This window comes from Sapajus apella, unplaced genomic scaffold (genome assembly GCF_009761245.1).
Source record: "Sapajus apella isolate SASKATOON/1434 unplaced genomic scaffold, GSC_monkey_1.0 scaffold10, whole genome shotgun sequence".
Classification (NCBI taxonomy): domain Eukaryota; kingdom Metazoa; phylum Chordata; class Mammalia; order Primates; family Cebidae; genus Sapajus; species Sapajus apella.
The window spans coordinates 33111372-33133755 of record NW_022436950.1 but is presented as its reverse complement, the minus strand read 5'-3'; the positions used below and the strand labels follow the sequence as shown (position 1 = coordinate 33133755).

The window sequence follows — 22384 nt, the reverse complement described above, 5'->3', positions numbered from 1 at the left end:
AAAAAAAAAAAAAAAAAAAAAAAAATTTATTGTAGAGATGAAGTCTCACTACATAGCCCAGGCTGGTCTCGTGCTTCTAGCCTCAAGTGATCCTCCTGCTTCACCTCCCAAAGTGTTGGGATTACAGGCGTGAGCCACCACAACCAGCCTAAATTTCTTCTAACTGAGTATTATTGAAGTATCAAAATCACTTCTCTGTGGCTGGGTGTGGTGGCTCACGCCTGTAATCCAAGCACTTTGGAGGCCAAGGTAGGCAGATTACCTGAGGTTGGGTGTTCAAGACCAGCCTGACCAACATAGTGAAACCCCTTCTTATTAAAAAACAAAAAAAAAAAAAAGAATTAAAAAAAATAAGAAATCACTTCTCTGTAAACTGGAAACACATGAATATCTGGTCTTCTCTACATTGATAAGCTTCTCCTTTTTAAATAAAGAAGAAGTATGACAAATGCACTGAGGCAGTTCTCAGAAAAAATCCTACATATTTTTCACTCTTTACCCATAGCCTTCCGGAGCTGGTGTTTTTTACCCTGATTTCACTAAAGGTAAAGTTCACATCACTTCACTCTTTGGCATTCAGTGCAAGATATAAAGAAGAAAGGAAACATACAATATATAAAACCCACATAATCCTCATCAAATGTCTTTTAGACCCTAATATGTAAATATTATCACATTTTCTTTCTTCCTTTCCTTCTTTTTTCTGAGACAGGGTCTTGCTCTGTCACCCAGGCTGGAGTGCAGTGGCATGATTATGGCTCACTGAAGCCTTGACCTCCCAGGCTCAAGTGATCCTGCCACCTCAGCCTCCCAAGGAGCTGGGGCCACCGGAACACACCACCACGCCCAGCTAGTTCTTCATATTTATAGTAGACCATGTTGTCCAGGCTGCTCTGGAACCTCTAGGCTCAAGCCATCCACCAGCATCGGCCTCCCAAATTGCTGGGATTATAGGCCTAAACCACATTTCCTAATCCAGGCAAACAAAAGGCTAAAATTAAGCACTTTGTTTTTGTTTTTGTTTTTAGAAATGGAGGGTATTTCACCATGTTGCCCAGGTTGGTCTCAAATTCTGGGTCTCAGTGAGCTCCTGCCTCAGCCTCTCAAACTGCTGGGATTACAGGCATGAACCACCATGCCCAGCCAAACTCTACATTTTAATGTATAATGAATATCACTTTAAAAAGGAAGGAAAAAAACAGTAGCCATACTAAATTTATTAATAGTTTAACAGTTCTAGCAAATATCATCTTCAGCTGTGGAGACAACTTGCTTAGCATATAAGCAGAACTTTGCTCCCTTAAAGGAGAGAATGCAGGTAATTAAGCACTTTAGAGCAGCAGCAGAATATACACACCAAAAAACGGAAATAACCATTACCGAGAATAGACGATATTCAAGTCTCACAGAAAAAATATTTCAGGGCCCAGTGGCTCACACCTGTAACCTCAGCACTTTGGGAGGCCGAGGTGTGCAGATCACAAGGTTAAGAGATTGAGAACATTCTGGCCAACATGGTAAAACCCCATCTCTACTGAAAATACAGAAATTAGCTGGGCATGGTGGTGTGCACCTGTAGTCTCAGCTATTCAGGACGCTGAGGCAGGAGAATCACTTGAACCCGTGGTGGAGGTTGCAGTGAGCTGAGATCGCACCACTGCACTCCATCTTGGCGACAGAGCAAGACTCTGTCTCAAAACAAAAAAAAAAAATTCAACAGCCAACATATCCACATATGAGAGTTCAAGAGTAGAAAATATAGTTAGGTTTTAAAAAAATCCTCCTTGATATTATACACTGAGTTTAACAGGAAAATTGAACAATTCATACATAGTTTCTTACTTCTTACAAGTACAGAGGAATAAGACATTAGCAAGGAGAAAAGTAAGGAAAATATACTTTTAACAAAAGCAGCCAGAAGCCCTTTCAGTCTTCCAATGACAACCACAAAACAATTTAACAAAAATATGAACATTATTCTCTTTGGGACTACCAGTTTATCATCTCCATGTGGAATTTCTATGTCATTGCTGTTCTTTTGAATCTCCTGTTTCAGAAGCATGTTCATTTCACTGCCACACCATTTTTCTCTAATTGGCATCTGTAATTTTATATCCTGTCAGTTTTAAAGAGCCTAGATCTACAGCATATCTTTTTTTTTTTTTTTTTTTTTTAAGACACAGTCTCACTCTGTTGCCCAGGCTAGAGTACAGTGGCATGATCTTGGCTCACTGCAACCTCTGCTGCCCATGTTCAAGCGATTCTCCTGCCTCAGCATCCCAAATGGCTGGGATTACAGGCATGTGCCACCATGCCTGGCTAATTTTTGTATTCTTAGCAGATACAAGGGTTTTACCATGATGGCCAGACTGGTCTCAAACTCCTGACCTCACGTGATCTGCCCGCCTCAGCCTCCCAAAGTGCGTGAACCACTGTGCCCAGTCCATATCTTATAATTTTTTTTAAACTAGCGTGAGATGCCAAGTGTAGTGGCTCATGCCTGTAATCTCAGCACTTTGGGAGGCCAAGACGGGCAGATCACGAGGTCAGGAGTTTGAGACCAGCCTGGCTATCATAGTGAAACCACATCTCTACAAAATACAAAAATTAGTTGGGCATGGTGGTGCACACCTGTAATCCCAGCTACTCTGGAGGCTGAGACAGGAGAATTGCTTGAACCTGGGAGGTGGAGGTTGAAGTGAGCCAAGATTGCACCATTGCGCTCCAGCCTCGGCGAAACAGTGAGACTCCATCTAAAAAAACAAAAACATTGTTTTGAATACTGAAAGAAACAAAAAATAAATTAAAAAAAAAAAGAAAAAACAAAAACGAACAAAACCTAGTGTGAGGTTGGGCACAGTGGATCACACCACAATCCCAGCACATTGGGAGGCCAAGGCAGGATTACTTGAGCCCAGGAGTTCAAGACCAAGCTGGGCAATATCGTGAAACCCTTGTCTCTACAAAGAATAAACTAAGGCCAGGCGCAGTGGCTCACGCTTGTAATCCCAGCACTTTGGGAGGCCGAGGCGGGTGGATCACAAGGTCAAGAGATCGAGACCATCCTGGTCAAAATGGTGAAACCCCATCTCTACTAAAAATACAAAAATTAGCTGGGCATGGTGGTGCACGCCTGTAGTCCCAGCTACTCGGGAGGCTGAGGCAGGAGAACTGCTTGAACCCAGGAGACGGAGGTTGCGGTGAGCCGAGATCGCGCCATTGCACTCCAGCCTGGGTAACAAGAGCGAAACTCCGTCTCAAAAAAAAAAAAAAAGAATAAACTAAAATAAATAAAACTAACATGAGCCTACTAAATTCTCAGAATGTTTGTTTTCCCATATACTTAATGCAAATGAATATTTACTTATCCAAGAAAGAGTGGCTACTGTTAAAATCACATTTAGAGTATCATAAAGTCTTAAAAACATTTTTCCATGTTATATCTTTCTTAAATGAGTTTTAATTCAACTTGATGAATAAAAATGTAATAAGATACTAAACAGTTGACTATATTGATTTTAAGACTCTAACATCCATATTATCAATGTAAAAAATAGTAAAATCAGACTGAGGAATGATGAAAATCTATGAACTGATGTGACTGGAAGAGAAAGAGGCAGTAAGAAAACTGCTTATCACTCAAAAATATAAACAACATTCGTTACAATCACGTTCAAACCAGAGTATTTTAAAATAATGCTTACTGACTGTCTAGTATGTGCCATATACTGTACTCAGACAGCACTGTACAAATAAGTTTGCATTAGGAATTTCAAAGAACTTTACACTAGTTCCTTCTCTGATATATTAGAAAGGTAAGGATAGTTTATGCAGCAGAAGAGATCACTCATTGGCTCTGGTAGGTATCAGAGAGTGGACTCACATCTAGTTTTGCTAATTACTAAGTGTAAGACCTTGGGGAAGTTATTTAGGCTTCAGTTTTCTCATCTGTAAAGGGAAGATTATAATTGTATGTACCTCATTGAGTTGCTTAGGATAATTAAATTAGGTATGTCATGAACTGTAACCCCAGCATATAGTAATCACTTAATATTAACTACCATTAGAAGCAGTAAGTGGTGGTTTATTTGTATTATCATTTTGATCTAGAATATGTAGTACTAAAATACATTCTCCAGCTATTAGTGGTTTTCTGAATAGCACAGTGTAATACTCCATTAATTCAGGTCCTCCCACCTTCCTGAGGGGTAGATTACAGAATCCACTCAGAATTGTTTCCTATGATCCACATTAAAAATCTAGTGTCGGCGGGGCATGGTGGCTCACGCCTGTAATCCAAGCACTTTGGAGGCCAAGGCGGGCAGATCACTTGAGGTCGGGAGTTCAAGACCAGCCTGACCAACATGGTGAAACCCCGTCTTAAAAAAAAAAAAAAAAATCTAGTGTCAAAAATATTCCCTACATTCTATACAGCACTTATATACTAATATTCTTGTGACAGAAAACACTGGCAGAAAGAGCTCTGTTTGACTGATTTGGGTACAGTATTTATTTGGTCCAGTTAATAATCCTTCACAACAAATGCTTTCTGAGTTCCTATCCATGTCACAGTCACTCTCTGTTGTTACAGAAACCCTGCATTGCAGGACAAGAGGAAAGAAGAAAAACTAAGTTGTAGCTCTACTCCTCAAAGTTCTTTTGTTCTACAAATCTGAAACTAATGGCCTCTTTGTTACTGAATTCCACATACACTTGTCCGTCTTCAGCTAACTAGACCTCTCTGCAGCATCTGACACTGTTGACCACTTTCTCTTTCTTGAAACTCTCTCTTTTCTGGCCAGTGAGTGGCTCCCTTTCTCCTGGCCCTTTTGCTTCCATGCCAATATCCCCTAATCTTACTTTACAGGGGTGTAAGATGAAATGCCTATATGGGCCATAAGAGTAGGCCAGGGGCATTCTTTGGCACACTTTGCTCCAATTATTTCCTGCAAGTTGTTGCAATGTTTTTTGGGTTTTTTTTTTTTTTTTTTTTTTGAGATGGAGTTTCACTCTTGTTACCCAGGCTGGAGTGCAATGGCACGATCTCGGCTCACTGCAACCTCCACCTCGGTTCAGGCAATTCTCCTGCCTCAGCCTCCTGAGTAGCTGGGATTACAGGCACGTGCCACCATGCCCAGCTAATTTTTTGTATTTTTAGTAGCGACGGGGTTTCACCATGTTGACCAGGATGGTCTCGATCTCTTGACCTCATGATCCACCCGCCTCGGCCTCCCAAAGTGCTGGGATTACAGGCGTGAGCCACCGCGCCTGGCCTGGGTTTTTTTTTTTTTTTAAGGTAGACCCAGAACTTCCAACTCTTCCATGTTTTTAAAAGAAGACCCGGTGCAATGGCTCACACCTGTAATCCCAGTACTTTGGGAGGCTAACACGGGCAGATCACGAGATCAGGAGTTTGAGACCAGCCTGGCCAATATGGTGAAACCCTGTCTCTACTAAAAGTATAAAATTAACCAGGTGTGGTGGCGAATGCCTGTAATCCCAGCTACTTGGGAGGCTGAGGCAGGAGAATTGCTTGAACACGGGAAGTGGAAGCTGCAGTGAGCTGAGATCCCGCCACTGCACCGCAGCCTGGGGAACAGAGCGAGATTCTGTCTCAATAAATAAAGAAATGAAGATTAAAATCCAAATTTCCCCACAAAAATCTCCTTTTTCCATGTCAGCAGCTCCTTTAAACTTCTGAACACATGAAGGCCGGGGGTAGTGACTCACACTTGTAATCCCAACACTATGGGAGGCTGAGGCAGAAGGATCACTTGAGCCTGTGAGTTTGAGCCCTGCCTGGGCAACATAGTGAGACCCTGTCTCCATTTTATTAAAAAGGAAAAAGACGGCCGAGAGTGGTGGCTCACACCTATAATCCCATCACTTTCGGAGGCCAAGGTAGGTAGATCACAAGGTCAAGAGTTCAAGGCCAGCATGGTCTCTACTAAAAATAGAAAAATTACCTGGGTGTGGTGGCAGGTTCCTGTAATCCCAGCTACTCGGGAGGCTGAAGCAAAGAATTGTTTGAACCTGGGAGGTAGAGGCTGCAGTGAGCCAAGATCATGCCACTGTACTCCAGCCTGGGCAACAGATCAAGACAGACAGACAAGAAAGAAAAGAAAGGAAGGAAGGAAGGGAGGGAGGGAAAGAAAGAAAGAAAGAGACACAGAGAGGAAAAAAAAGTGAGAAAGAGAAAAGGAAGGAAGGAGGGAGGGAGGGAAGGAAGGAGGGAGGGAGGGAAGGAAGGAGGGAGGGAGGGAAGGAAGGAGGGAGGGAGGGAAGTGTAACCCTGACCAAGTTATTTTATAAATCTCTTTCCTCATCTATGAAAAAGCACTAATGAAAAGTCACAGACCATCACAAAAAGTGAGAGTCAAACAAAATATTTCTGTAGGCTTTCTTTTATCTGGCTTTTTTTTTTTTTTTTTTTTTAAGACAAGTTCTTCCAGGCTGAAGTGCAGTTGTGCGATCAAGGTTCACTGCAGCCTTGACCTCCTGAGCTCAAGCAATCCTCCCACCCTCTGCCTCTTGAGTGGCTGGGACTACAGGAATGCACTGCCACACCTGGCTAATTTTTGTATTTTTTGTAGAAACAGGGTTTTACCATGTTGCCTAGTCTCAAACTCCTGAGCTCAAGTGATCCGCACGACTCAGCCTCCCGAAGAGCTGGGACTAGTTGAGTCATGGTGCCAAGCCTACCCCAGGATTCAAATCAAATGTATAGAAATGCTTATGTGCATTTTTCTGGAGAAGTGTCCAAGACTAAGAATCACTGACTAGCCCATATGTATCTACTTCTACCATTTCCGCTGCCATCCGTGAGGATGAGTCCCACATTTACATCCGGTCAACCAATGAGATCTCCTCACCTCCCTAACATGCCTCTGCCACTGCCACCTCGTCTTCTCAACTGCCATTGCCACTACACCTTAATTCAAATCCTCTTCAAATCTCTTGTCAGGAGCTGCCTCACTGGTCTAATTACACAGTCTTGCCTTTCTTTTTGCTGCTCAGTACAGCTCAAATCCTCTAAATCTCAAAGAATTTATTTGGCCAAAGGCCTTCAGGGTCTACTTGTAATGTAAAAGAAATCCAAACTCCTTAACCTAACACGGAAACTCCTTAGGACCCGACCAGACTGACCTTTCCCTTTCATTATTTATTCCCCTCCTCCTCCGACTTATAGGCAGTAACAGAACCACCATCTGCACCACAAGATATTCTTTTGTCCCTAAACTTTGATTTGTACTTACAGGTCCTACCTTCTGGAATGCCTAAGTCCTCCCATTTGCTTAGGAAAGAAACCTCCCATGAAAAGCCCTAACTTTAAAACCAAGCTTGCCCTTTAGGCCAGAATAGAATATTCCTCCAGACTAAGCTTTCACTTAACATTCACATTGACATTGTAAATGTCGGCTTATTTCTCTTCTCCAATGGACTAAAACCTCCACAAGGGCAGAGAATGCGTCTTTGTATTGCAAAGCTCTGAGCTATAACAAAGAAGCTAATCTGTTAAATGAATGAGCCGGCAGCAACTCCTACCAATCAAGTCAGGTAAACATCCTCAGGACTCTTAAAGTGAGCCTACCAAGACCACAAACTATTCAGTGCCTTCAAAACAACACAACACTACCGTGCTCGGGGACTCTCAAAAACACTTCAAAATCTGAAAGAGGGGAACCAGGAGTAAAGCAAACCCACCCTGTACTCCTTTGCCCTCGGTGTACTTACCATACCTTTATATTAGCCAGTTCCAAATTCAAACAGCGGAGACTACGCTAACATGAAGCTGCTGAAACTGAATATACTGCATAATTTTTTACTGGCAAAAATATATTTATTTGCCCCATTAAAGTAATTATAGTATTCTCTCTGTTCTCAAATACTTATTAGTATTATTAATATATACTGAGGCAAGAACTCATTAAAAATTCACATCAAGAATATTAAAAATCTTTAGAAAAAAATAGAAAAGTTATGCACCAGGAAAAGTTATGCACCAAGAAAACAAAAAGGTTACGCACTAGGATCCATTCTAAAGGCTTTATGTTCAACTCCTCATTTAGTCTTCACAGTAACCCTACGAAGTAGGTGCTATTATTACCCCTTTTACAGATGGAGAAAATTGAGACTTAATCAGATTAAGTAATTTTCATTATCCAAGGTCACACATTTAGGATGCAAAGACTATTTGCTCCAGAGCCCAAGCTTTTAATCAATACCAAACTACACAACTACTGTTGCGTGGACCTACACTTAGTTTTTCCTGTTTCTGCTGTATGCATATACATACAGAGAAAAAGCACACTAAAGTGTTAACAGTGGTTATCCCTTGAGCGGGAAAAACAGGTCTACTCTCCAAATATAGTATAAGCCTACTATAGTACATATAGTACAGTGTTACTTTCAATTATTTAAAAAAGCAAACAAGAGAAATAGTATTTAGATGTTGCTCCTAGAAAAGAAAGGTGGAGACCAGGCGTGGTGGCTCACATGCGTACTCCCAGCACTTGAGGAGACTGAGGTGAGCAGATCCCTTGCGTCCAGGAGTTTGAGACCAGCCTGGGTAACATGGCAAAACCCATCTCTACAAAAAATACAAAAATTAGCTGGGCCATGATGGTAAGTGCTTGTAGTCCTGGCTGACTACAGGCACACCTGAGGTGGGAGGATCACTGGAGCCCAGGAGGTTGAGGCTGCAGTGAGCTGTAATCATGCCACTGTACTCCAAGCTGGACAACACAGTGAGACCCTGCTACAAAAAAAAAGAAAAAAAAGAAAAGAAAAGTGAGCTAGTGGAATTAACATTTAATGAGTACCTATTATGGGCCAAACACATAGGTAACTCATGTAAACCTTAGATCAACGAATTTTATTCCCATTTTCAGTTAAAGAAACCAGATTAAGTAACTTGCCCAGCAGAAGGACTGGGATCAGAACTCAAAGCCCAGTCCAAAGGTGTCACTGCTGCTACAAATAAAATTGCACCAAAACAAACCACAGCCGGGGGCAGTGGCTCGTGCCTATAATCCCAGCACTTTGGGAGGCCGAGGCAGGTAGATCATGAGGCCAGCAGTTCGAGACCAGCCTGGCCAACATGGCAAAACCCCGTCTCTACTAAAAATACAAAAATTAGCCAGGTATGATGGCAGGTGCCTGTAATCCCAGCTACTCCGGAGGCTGAGGTAGGAGAATTGCTTGAACCCAGGAGGTGGAGGTTGCAGTGAGCCGAGATCGTGCCACTGCACTCCAGCCTGGATGACAAGAGCAAGATTGCATCTCAAAATTTTTTAAAAAATCACATTCTGCGAAAGGATGAGAACCAAGTCATCTGTCACCTTTGGTGCAAGGAGGGAAAAGTGGGAGGCTTAAGGTTTTAAATTGAGTATCTCCCCAGTATCTCAAACTAGCCAGGGGTCAGAAATCAGCCTTTACAGTCAGGACCTCTAGGACAAACTCCTACTTGAAGGAGTAAGGAGACTCTACTGCTGTTTGTTTTGCCTAGCACAGAACTGCATGCTAAAACTGACTTAACACTGGGGACAATTTGCTGCTTCCAACAATATTCAGCTACTGTTTTACCAGTTATCAGGTGTGGGGGAGGGGGAAAGAGAAGTGTCTGAGAATACTGCTCTAACTGTATTCAAATATAAGTGACCTTTCACTAGCCATAACCATTGTACCAAACCTAGATAGTGAGAGCTGGCAACCCTCGGAGAACATCTCAGGTAGAATAAATAGTTCAGCATTTTTCTTGAAATGACATTAATTTTGGATGCTCTCAGAAATGTTTAATTCCTCCTAAACTAAAATTTTCATTTCTCTAAAAACAGTAGCAACATGATTTGCTGAGAAAAAGTTGGAATGAAGTATACAAATTTCCTCCTAAAAAACTTCCAGAGGAAAGAAAACTTATTTCAGACTTGTAATTATACTAAACATTTACTTTTTAAACTAACATTTAATAGTTAAAAAAAAAAAAAAGCATATTCCCTTAGTAATGTAACGTTAATTCAGTATTTGCCCTGAAAATCTTTTATTAGTTTCAAATGGAATGTAACTTTTAAAAACATCAAATCTGTCATTACTCCAGGAAGTAAAGTAGCCCATTAGGTGATTAGGTTAGGAAATTTACGTATATTTGAGACAGGGTGGGAAAAAGTACAAAACTTTTTTGGTATTTGTACATATAGTTTTGGAAAGCTTAGGAATGTGAAGTCAACAATATACTTTTAAAATACCAAATTATAAGGCAATAACAATTTTTTTCAAACTTTAAAAGTCTAAGAAAAAAGACTAAGAATGATTTTTTTCCATCCAGTATGCTCTAACAACAAACTATAACAGAAGTAACAATTTTTGGTACACCTTTATGAAAATGTCCAAGTCAATAAGCAATTTCAATTAATCAATAAAGTTAAAACAACCATTAAACGTAATTTGCATTTTTGTATCAGATCCATACAATCTCAAATATCAAGACTTTCTTAAGCTCAATGCTAAATGACCGGATATCTATCATTGTGGAGAAACAGTTTGATGTTAGGCAGACCAAAGGAAAAGAAAGGCATACACCTAGAAGAATCACTTCAGTCTCACTTAGAAGCCTCACAGAAGTCAGCATTGAAAGTCGTAGGTTACCCATTGCCCTGAAAGTGGCAGCTTTTCACTAACAGTGCTGGGGGCACTGAATGGGCAGAATGTGGGACATCTCCTGCCAGCAAACTCCAGCCTGCTACCAAGCAGGACACTGCACAGACACAAAACACCCTGCCCTAAGCTCACCAAAAAGAGAAGGAAAAAAACCCAAGAAATAAACGACGGAAAATAACCTCTCCAAACACGCCCACAGTGGGGGTTGGCAGTGGGGGCAGGGTCCATTAACATTTCAATTTCAACACTCAAGAACAACGACAAGGAGGTGAGAACAGCCACGGGAAACATCCTGTCCCTGAAAAGCGGGAAATCGAGTTTGGAAATTTGTGTTTATCACTCTTTTTTAGCGTTCAGAGCTCAGGGCACCAAAATATAGCTAAAATTGAATCAATTTAAACAGAAAACATAGAGAGGTGTGTGTGTGTGTGTGTGTGTGTGTGTGTGAGAATATGTGTATAAATACATATAAAATATATACATACACATATATATTTTTTTCCGGTATAAATGTTATAGACACACACACACACACACATCCCAAAACCAAAGTGTAGTTTTCCAAGGGCTCTTCCACAGACCCTTCTAAGTTGTGGCAATAACAAGTTTAGGTTTCCTTAAAATCTCCATTATTCTATTTCTAGTATCGAATATAAGAATATCACATAAATCTAAATAGTGATTATCAGAATAAACGAACTACTGATCCTGAAACTGTAGACCTTGTTTCAGGAGCTGCCCTGCCCACTTCCTCCCCCTCCTCCCAATCCCGGAGGCTTCCAAGCCGTCTGACAACCACTTCTCCCCCTTGGGATCTGTTCCGGTGTTGGTTTTACCGGTCAGCGACCAAAAAAGAGGGGAAACTCCTACATCTGGGGACTGCTCCAGAAACCCCGCCTGGTCCTGCCCCTCTGACAGTCTCCTCGGTGTTCCCTACATCTTCCTCTCCGCCGGAGCTGTCCAGAAGGGGGATTTTGGACCCAAAGGAGTCAGGATGAAAGGGGGTGGGTACTCAAGCTGAAAATAACACCCCCAGTTGGTGGGGTAAGGGCTAAAAAAGGCAATAGGGAAAGACAGTCCGGCAGTAACACTACCTGAGTTTACCTCCTTCCCACCCCAAAAAGCCCAGTCACTAACTAATAAAGCTAAGAAAAGCCCCTTGCAAACTTTTCCAAACCGGAAGAGAAGGCCCTCTCCCCAACCTGGGGGGCTCTAGGGGGAACGGGCTGGAGTTGGCAGCCCCGAAAGGGCTCGCAGGGAGTTGGGTGGGGCGCGTGCGAGGGGTGCAGGGGCGGAGTACCTTCTTCAATGGACAGGAACTGGCAAAGAGTTTCAAAATAGCCGAGTGCGCTCCCCCACGCCCTGGGGGGTCCCAGGCGCTAGGACCAAGGCTCCCCGGAGAGACAGCGGCCCCCAATTCGGGCCTAAAAGGAAACTTTCTGGGCCGCGGCTGCACCTGACTCCTCACCGCCCCTCCACCCGACCCCACGCCCGCCAGGCCGCCCGCCCCGCCCCGCCCCGGCCAGGCCGTCCGGAGCGCGGAGGAGGGGGACAAATAAATTCAACTCTTACCGGAATCCGGGGGGCGTCTGCTAGATGCCCGAGGGAAGTGGGGTCGGGCGCCCATTCCCCACTCCTAGGCCCTGACGCCCCTGTCCCGGCAGCTCGGGCCTGCCGCCCCGCGGGAGAACCTCCGGGCCGGCGCGGGATTCGGCCCCGCAGCGTCGCCGTCGCACCCGGAGGCCCGGGGGACTCGAGGGGGCGAGCGGAGGCCCGGGGTGCGGGGGCAGGGCGCGGCCGCTGTGGGGCCTACCGGCCCGAGGCCTACCGGCGCACCCCCTCCCGTCGCACACCCCCACCCGGCCCGCGCAGGCCGCGCCGCTCGCCCCGCTCCGGCTCAGGCTGCACCCCTGCCCACCCGCCGTCCCAGCCCTCGGGCGCCCCGGAGGCCCTCGGGCCCCCGGCCTCCACCACCCGGCGCCGGCCCCACTCACCCTTTCATTCTCCGCCCGGGGCCTGGCGTGGGCCGGCGAATCCCCGGCCTCACGTAAGCGCGCTCGCCGCCCGCCCAGCCCGCGCGGCCCAGCCCGCCGCCCTACGGGAGCCCGGGGATGTGGGCCGGGCCTGGGGCCGCCTCTGCTTACCTTTCAGCTGCTTTTTTTTTTTTCTCCTTCCCCCCTTTTCCCTCGGCTGGGCTGACAGATCAGAGTGAGAGGCGCTGGCAATGGACTAGGAAGCTCGGCTGCCGCTGCTACTGTCCCCCCTGGGCTCCGGCGAGAGCCTTTCCCTGTCAAGCAAGAGGGGTGAGGATCATATTTTTATTTTGGAAACTAAAAAGTGCTCCCAGGGTCGGTGATTATTAAGGGGAAATCCCTGAATATACTCTCCAGCCAAGAAGGCAGGGCTGCCGGGGCTGTACAAGAAGAGGCAGCAGCCTCCTACAGCACCACTACAGGCACTGCGAGGACATAACACCAGAGAGCTGCTCCTCTGCCCTCCGAAACGACAACTTTCCTACCATCTTGGAGGCAGAGCAAAGGGGGGCCAGGGGGAAAAGTGCACCCGCTCCCGATAAAGTACAAATTTTTACTTCTCATCTCTGGAAAAAAGTCCACAGCGGCCGTCTACACCGGCGCCTGGGGGAGAAAGCAGGGAAGAAACTGGGGGTGCATGAGAAACGTATTCATTTGCTCCAGGGGGAAAAATGTTTCTGCATCTTCTGATGGAAAGAAATCTTTACAAGACACAGGTTTTCCGGTGATTATTATTTTCTATTTTCTACTTTTAATTTTTTTCATGTTAGGGACAGTGATATTTTAATATTTTTTCAGACCAATAATTTTTCTCCATTACAGGGCTAAGTTCTGTGGTTGGTGGTCAGTTTATAAATTTATACTTAAAGAGACTTAATACTGACTTCATTTATTTGTCTAGTTATGTTATTGTATATATAAATATTTATGTTTCATATATTACATATAAAAATTTGTGTTATATGTTACTCTCAAAACAGATTGCTGTAAGACAATTATAAAAAAGATGTTTTTCGTCTGTTTCTCAAAGCAATGTAAATAAAACCTATGGACTGTCCAGAAAGTCATGATACAGTGTGTCATTTTCCACAGTGCAAATAAAGGCAAATATCACTGGGGATTTAAAAACAGCCCGTTTCTGGGAATTCTGTTATGATCTGCCTATGAAGAAAGATTACGGTAAAACTGGAAAGAGATTTTGAAGACAGCCTTAGATTTTTCTTTAAGTAAATAGCTTATTAAGAATTATATCCAGGCATTTAATTTTTTTATTTATTTAGATTCTTTAAACTCTAGCTAGATCTTTGGTACATTACACAGGTTCCTGCCTGCTTCTTGTGTCACAGAATTGAGAAATGTTATTTTTGTTAGAGTTATGTTAGTTCAGAACTTCCAATATGCTGCCAGCCTGTATGAGTGACTTTTTGTATATTGCAGTGGATGTCATGAATTTACTTTTTTAAATGAGCAAAGTTTAGTAGATAAATGGGATCAGAGTTAAACAATGCTGAGTTAGCACAGTGATCAGAGGGAGGAAGGGTACTCACTTGCATCAATTGCAAGAGAACTCTTACTGGAGGAGTTCTTACTGAATTCCAAAGACATTTTTCTATTTTTGTGAAAAGAAAAATAACAGAAAACGAACCGACTATCTTTGTATATTCTACTGGGGATGATGATTTAAATCTTGTACTAAAAGTTATTTTTCTGACATGTTACCTAGGTGGCAGGAATGAATTTGTTATATTAGTGTCTTGAATCCATAGAATATTTCTTTGTAAAGTTTATTATAAAGTATTTAGAAATAACATCCAAATTTAGAAATTGTCCTAACTTAAAAGTGAGTTCAAAAAAAAAAAAAAGTGAGTTTATGTAATTCATATATCAGATATTTATTAGTTTCTAGCTGAACCCCATCTTTATCATATAACTTTGAATATAGTACTTACCTATTCTGGATTTTCTTTTGTGGTTTTCTTCCCTCTCTGTTTGGTGGAAAAAGTTATGTAAAGTAAAATTAACTGATTCTTATCATCTTGGAAACCTCAGTTGTGAAGTTATGTTCTATTTACAATACTTTTTTTTAAACATTTGGACATCAAACACATTAGTTATCACAAGGAAATTACCTCCCTTAACTAGACCTCTACTGGAATTGAAAAAATATGTTTTCTTTTTTTTTTTTTGAGACAGAGTTTCACTCTTGTTACCCAGGCTGGAGTGCAATGGCACGATCTCGGCTCACCGCAACCTCCGCCTCCTGGGTTCAGGCAATTCTCCTGCCTCAACCTCCTGAGTAGCTGGGATTACAGGCACGCGCCACCATGCCCAGCTAATGTTTTGTATTTTTAGTAGAGACGGGGTTTCACCATGTTGACCAGGATGGTCTCGATCTCTTGACCTCGTGATCCACCCGCCTCGGCCTCCCAAAGTGCTGGGATTATAGGCTTGAGCCACCGTGCCCGGCTTTTTTTTTTTTTTTATAGACAGGGTTTCACCACGTTGGTCAGGCTGGTCTTGAACTCCCAACCTCAGGTGATCTGCCCGCCTTGGCCTCCAAAGTGCTTGGATTACAGGCGTGAGCCACTACACCTGGCCAAAAAACATGTTTTCTAACAACTTATTTTTCTTTTCTTTTCTTTTCTTTTCTTTTCTTTTCTTTTTTTTGAGACGGAGTTTCACTTGTTACCCAGGCTGGAGTGCAATGGCGCGATCTCGGCTCACCGCAACCTCCACCTCCTGGGTTCAGGCAATTCTCCTGCCTCAGCCTCCTGAGTAGCTGGGATTACAGGCACGTGCCACCATGCCCAGCTAATGTTTTGTATTTTTAGTAGAGACGGGGTTTCACCATGTTGACCAGGATGGTCTCGATCTCTTGACCTCGTGATCCACCCATCTCGGCCTCCCAAAGTGCTGGGATTACAGGCTTGAGCCACCGCGCCCGGCCCTATTTTTCTTTATATATGACATGACTTTATGGATATGTTTTGAATTTTTCAAGAAATGAAAATGTGTTTGGCCAGATTCCATGGCTCATGCCTGTAATCCCAGCAATTTGGAAGGCCTAGGTGAGAGTATTGTTTAAGCCCAGGAGTTCGAGACCAACCTAGGCAACATAGCAGACCGTCTCTAAAAATAAAAATAAAATAAAATGTACTTGTTTGCATTAAGCTGGCTGCACCCTTTTTTGCAATGCCCCCTGTGACCAAAGAAACTTGTTTGCATGATGTCTGTCACTGGATAGGGCTATGCTGCATCAGTTTATTATTTCAGTGCTTTTCTCTTTATAAAGTTTGACTTGTGCAGACCTGTAAACTATGATGTTTATCCATCAACTGAGCAAAATATTCAAGACTTGAAGCTGGGCATGGTGGCTGTAATCCCAGCACTTTGGGAGGCCCAGACAAGTGGATCCCCTGAGGTCAGGGGTTCGAGACCAGCGTGGCCAACATAATGAAACCCTGTCTCTACTAAAAATACAAAAATTAGCTGGCCATGGTGGCGGGTGCCTGTAATCCCTGCTACTCAGGAGACTGAGGCAGGAGAATCACTTGAACTAGGAGGCAGATTGTAGTGAGCCAAGATTGAGCCATTATACTCCAGCCTGGGCGACAAGAGAGAAACTCCATCTCAAAAAAAAAAAACAAGAGTTGGAGGATTACAGCTGTCCAGAAGGAAATCTCACTAAATTTGTGATATTGATGAGGGTTTATTTCAGTTGAACTCTGTCTCAAAAAAAAGTGCTATGTCTGATTTGTAGAATCTGCAAATGCTAACAAAACTACTGTAGAATCTGCAAATGCTAACAAAACTACTGATATAATTTTATTTTTTATTAATTTTTTTTTTTTTTTTGAGACGGAATCTTGTTCTGTTGTCCAAGCTGGAGTGCAGAGGCACGATCTCAGCTCACTGCCACCTTCACCTCCAGGGTTTGAGCGATTCTCTTGTCTCATTCTCCGGAATAGCTGGGATTACAGGCACGGGCTACCACACCCAGCTAATTTTTGTATTTTAGTAGAGATGTGGTTTTGCCATGTTGGCCAGGCTGGTCTTGAACTCCTGACTTGGTGATTCATCCATCTGGGCCTTCCAAAGTGCTGAGATTACAGGTGTGAGCCACCGCGCCCGGCCTAAAACTACTGATATAATTTGAGGAAGCTATTTTTTCCCAATAAAATTTCCACTGCTCAAATTTGGCTACATTATTGAGCACTTAATGCATCTTGATAACCTTGCTGGATACTTTTATCTGTGTTTTCTCATTTAATTCCTTTAGCTCCAAAAGTATTACATTTTTCTTTTCTCTTGGAAAAAAAAAAAAAAAAAAACAGATGGGATAATTGTCTTTCCTGTCAGGGATCATGTACCACCTTGGCCCAAAAGCTCTACAATAAGATTGTCAATTCTCCTCTGTTTAGAGTGTCCAAGGTGCCTGTCACAATTCTCTGCACTATGCCTGAAGTGCTAGCTTTCTGCTCTATGCTGTTTGCCAAAAACAGACTTTGAGTAGCCAGCTGTTGGAGCCCCCTTCATTCGTTGGTGGCAACTAGTGGCTTATTTCACCTTTGTGAAGTCTAGCACCTAAATCTCAGTTGTTTTGAGGAGTGCAAATAAATAAGTATCAAGTGCATTATGATTAAGACTTTGTTCCTGATCCTGAAAACGAGCAGTATATGGTATAAAGCACGAACTTATTTATTCTATTATGCCTTAATTTCACAAATAGCTGTTTGGCCTTTAGTTAAAGTAGGAAATGCTTGCCTTAATTTTTTTTTTTTTTTTTTTTTGAGAGAGTATTACTCTGCCCAGGCTGGAATGCAGTGGTGCAGTCTCAACTTACTGCAACCTCCGCCTCCCAGGTTCAAGCTATTCTCCTGCCTTAGCCTCCCAAAGTGCTGGGATTACAGGCGCCCACCACCACACCCAGCTAAGTTTTGTATTTTTAATAGAGACGGGGTTTCACCATGTTAGCCAGGCTGGTCTCAAACTCCTGATCTCAGGTGATCTACCCACCTCGGCCTCCCAAAGTGCTGGGATTACAGGCGTGAGCCACCACACCTGGCCAATATTTAAAAAAAAAAAAAATTTTTATTGTTGTTGTTGTTTTTTCATAGAGATGGGGTCTTGCTATTTTGCCCAAGCTAGTCTGAAACTCTTGAGCTCAGGTGATCCTCCTGCCTCAGCCTCCCCAAAGTGCTGAGATTACAGGTGTGAGCCACCTCGCCTGACAGCCTTAATAAATTTAATATCATTAGAATATTTAATTGATCTGCCTTTTGGTATTAGTTATTTTAGTTTTCTAAAAATTGACCACGTTACTATGTATACTAAAGAGAAGTTATTAAGAAAGCATCAGTTGGACACAGTGCCTCACGCCTGTAATCTCAGCACTTTGGGAGGCCAAGGTGGGTGGATCACCTGAGATCAGGATTTTGAGACCAGCCTGGCCAACATGGTGAAACCCCATCCCTACTAAAAATGCAAAAATTAGCCTTCCAGCTACAGGGAGACTGAGGCAGGAGAATCGCTGGAACCCAGGAGGCAGAGGTTGCAGTGAGCCAAGATCAAGCCACTGCACTCCAGCCTAGGCAACAGAGCAAGACTCTGTCTTAAAAAAATAAAATAAAATAAAAAATAACTCTGAGGGAGGTGAGAGAGTAGAAATGGGGTATGTACATAGCCTGAAAGTTTTCAAAGCCACACTATTATGATGGCCATAGACACAAATTTTTTTCACTTTAAAGCATTTCTGTTTTGGAAACATTTGTTGGTAATGTTTCTACCTTAAACAAAGATTTTGGTTTTATTATGGTTACAAGAAAGTGTTTCTGAGATAAACACTGTATTTGGTAGACATACACATCACAGTTTTAGATTGACTATGAAATTTCTGTAATAAAGATTCAAGGCTGGGTATGGTGGCTCACACCTGTAATCCCAAAGATTTAGGAGGCTGAAGAGGGAGGATCACTTGAGCTCAGGAGTTGGAGGCCACAATGAGCTGTGATTGCACTACTGTACTCTAGCCTCGGCAACAGTGAGCCCCTGTCTTAAAAACAACAACAAAAAAATACATACATACACACCACACACACACACACATTATGTTGATCAGGTAATCCCCCTAATGCTAACATCTAATCAGGGGCAGTCAGACCTTTGATTACATACCAGAAGCCAAGAAGTGGGTTTTTGGTTGTTTTTGAATTCCCACAAGGGCCAAAAGATACCCTCCAGGAACCAGATGGTCAGTGTTGTGCTGCCTTTTCATCATGCTCCAGGCAGAAAATGTGACATTGTAGACACTGTATACCATAGGCATTCTTGGGCTATTTTACTGACTCCTAATTTTGGAAAAAGGAAAACAACTCTCCAACTTAAGTCATGTTTTCAGGAATTATTAGTAAAAAGAAACACCCCAAAGCAGTATGAACGATTGGGTTGTGGAATCAGAAGTAATAGCCTTTTCCATATAATGAAAAAAACTGTCCCAAAAGTGGTGGTTAGCTAAAACATTGAAGTAAGGAGAGAAATCCATTGAGACCTCAGAATAATAGGTAGAGGTTAACACAAAGGTGACAGTGTTCATTTCTGCTATATTCCTGGCTAAGCAAGCTTTTGTAGACCCACTGGGAATTTACCACTATTTCCATGGGAAAATAAATTCCAGGTTCCAAACAACAAATTTACAGTGATGTTCAGGGGAACTCAGCCCATTAAGTTTGGACTTACTTTGCTATAACATCTTCGCCATGTAGTTGTTATAGACTGCCAGAGTTCGATGGTAAGAATGGGAAAATACAGGGAAAATCCTCTCAGTCAGACAAAAAGGGAGTAACTATGAACACAACCTAAATAGTTTGACTTAAACTCAGGTGGGAAAGATTATCAAAGATATTAAATGGTAAAGCCAGTTCTAGTACACCAGGAAGGAAAAAAACGACCTCAGTAACTGAAAATTGTACTATTTACTCTGTATACATTGAAGTTTGTTTTACGCCTACCTGGGTGCCATATGATAGTATTACAGGTATTTGCATTTTTCTTTTTCTTTTTTTTTTTTGAGGCGGGTTTCACCATGTTGACCAGGCCGGTTTTGAACTCCTGACCTCAAGTGATCCTCCCATCTCGGCCTCCCAAAATGCTAGGATTACAGGTGTGAGCCACCAAGCCCAGCCTGGTATTTGCATTTTGTTCTATTAAAGAAAAAAACAGCCGGGCGCGGTGGCTCACGCCTGTAATCCCAGCACTTTGGGAGGCCGAGGCGGGTGGATCACGAGGTCAAGAGATCGAGACCATCCTGGTCAACATGGTGAAACCCCGTCTCTACTAAAAATACAAAAAATTAGCTGGGCATGGTGGCGTGTGCCTGTAATCCCAGCTACTGAGGAGGCTGAGGCAGGAGAATTGCCTGAACCCAGGAGGCGGAGGTTGCGGTGAGCCGAGATCGTGCCATTGCACTCCAGCCTGGGTGACATGAGTGAAACTCCGTCTCATATCGTGAGCAGCTGATAAAAGAAAAAAAAACAATAAGATTCTGCTGAAAATTACTAGATGTCATCCTTCTACTGGGCTAATGCCCTTTTTGCACCACACAGCAAGCCATGGCCATTCTTGTTCTGACCTCTCTGTATTCTTGTTTTGATGCTCTGTTCTCAGCTCTGCCTATTAAATCCCACTCTGCTTTGATGACTTGCTCACATTCTTGTCCCTGAAGCCTTCTGATGCCAAGTTGAGTCTATACTGACCTTAACGTTCCTTTAATACCTTGAGTTGTTTTCTAGCTTTTCTTAGTTTTTGGGTTTTTTCTACATGCGCAACAGGAGCTGTAATCATTAATAGTTTTAACTCTGGAGTCAAGGCCATATGATTTGGAAAGTTGGCTCAACCATTTTCCTACTGTGTAACCCTGGGCAAGCTCCTATTCTAATTTGTTCTATGCTGCTATAACAGAATACCACAGACCAGAGAAGTTTATAAAGAAATTTTTTTTTTTTTTTTTTTTTTTGAGACGGAGTTTCACTCTTGTTACCCAGGCTGGAGTGCAATGGCGCGATCTCGGCTCACCGCAACCTCCACCTCCTGGGTTCAGGCAATTCTCCTGCCTCAGCCTCCTGAGTAGCTGGGATTACAGGCACGTGCCACCATGCCCAGCTAATGTTTTGTAGTTTTAGTAGAGACGGGGTTTCACCATGTTGACCAGGATGGTCTCGATCTCTTGACCTCGTGATCCACCCGCCTCGGCCTCCCAAAGTGTTGAGATTACAGGCTTGAGCCACCGCGCCCGGCCCAAGAAATTTATTTCTTATACTTCTGGAGATGAGCTCCAAGAGCATGGCACTGACATCTGACAAGGTTGTTTTGTTGTGTTATCCCGTGGCAGAAGGCAGAAGGTCAAGAGAGCACATGTGTGAGGGGGGAAATCGGGGAAGAAGGGGACAGAACTCATCCTTTTATCAGGAACCCACTCCTATAATAACTAACCTACTTCTGTGATAACAGCATGAATACATTCAGTAGAGCAGAACTCTTATGACCTGATCACTTCATAAAGATCCCATCTCTCACCCTTGTTGCTTTGGGGATTAAGTTTCCAACATATGAACTTTGGGAGACACATTCACACAACAGCACTCCTTACCCTCTCAATTTCCTCGTTTGTAAAACTAGAGATAATAATAGCATCTGTCTCACTGGGGTGTTCTGAGGATTAAATGGCATAGTAGGTAAAGCACAAGACTCCAGCACATAGTAAGTGCTAAGTAAAGGTCAGCTGCTCCTTTCAGTTGTTTGCCAGCAAACACCTACAGGCAGCACCACTCAAGGTCAGGAAGTACTGTTTTGGTTTTGTTTTGTTTTTGTTTTTTTGAGATGGAGTTTTACTCTGTCTCCCAGGCTGGAGTGCAGTGGTGCAATCACCTACCAGGTTCAAGTGATTCTTCTGCTTCAGGCTCCCAAGTAGCTGAGATTACAGGCACCCACCACCATACCTGGTTAATTTTTGCATTTTTTTATTAGAGATGGGGCTTGGCAAGGTTGGCCAGGCTGGTCTCGAACTCTTGACCTCAGGTGATCCACCCACCTCAGCCTCCCAAAGTCCTGGGATTACAGGCGTGAGCCACCATACCCAGCCCAGATATTCTTAAATATCCAGCTAATTTATAGAATTTTAAGTTTAGCTGAGATTTTGGTGCCCTTCAGACTCAATCAAGGTCTTAAAATATAAAAGGGGGTACAGAAAGAGTATATAGAGAATACCACAAGCCAGGCACAGTGGCTCACGGTTGCAATCCCAGCACTTTGGGAGGCTGAGGTGGGAGGATCTCTTAAGGCCAGGAGTTCGAGACCAGCTTGGCCAACATAGTGAGACCATGTCTCTACAAAAAATTTTAAAAATTAGCCAGTTGGGAGGCCAAATTAGCTAGTTGGGTGGATCACCTGAAGGCAGGAGTTTGAGACCAGCCTGGCCAACATGGTGAAACTCCATCTCTACAAAAATAGCTGGGCGTAGTGGCACACACCTGTGGTCCCAGCTGCTCAAGAGGCTGAGGCAGGAGAATCGCTTGAACCTGGGAGGCTGAGGTTGCTGTGAGCCAAGACTGCACTATTGCACTCCAGCCCGGGCAATAGAGGAGACTCTGCCTCCAATATATATACATTTATGCCACTTGTGATGGCATGAGCCTGCAGTC

At 43.3% G+C, this 22384-nt stretch overlaps 1 protein-coding gene and 1 long non-coding RNA gene across 6 annotated transcripts in view; one reads left to right on the top strand and one right to left on the bottom strand.

Annotated features, from left to right (window-relative positions):
- The window catches only part of INO80D (INO80 complex subunit D), a 79426-nt gene extending 66492 nt beyond the window's left edge, over window positions 1-12934 (bottom strand). The window contains exon 1 of one of the 5 annotated variants that reach the window (XM_032278514.1): window positions 12801-12934. Coding sequence is in view for 1 of the 5 variants with exons in the window: in XM_032278513.1 (XP_032134404.1) it covers window positions 12229-12283 (55 nt within the window). In the remaining 4 variants the exon portion in view is untranslated. Of the gene's footprint in view, window positions 1-11956; window positions 12135-12228; window positions 12570-12650; window positions 12780-12800 lie in introns of those variants that run through there. The other 4 variants (XM_032278518.1, XM_032278516.1, XM_032278513.1 and 1 more) reach the window with 4 other exon arrangements.
- On the top strand, window positions 11476-13746 carry LOC116551903. Its single transcript, XR_004269105.1, has 2 exons — window positions 11476-11660; window positions 12859-13746. It is a non-coding gene; the product is annotated as an uncharacterized LOC116551903 (long non-coding RNA).
- The last annotated feature ends 8638 nt before the right edge of the window (window positions 13747-22384 follow it).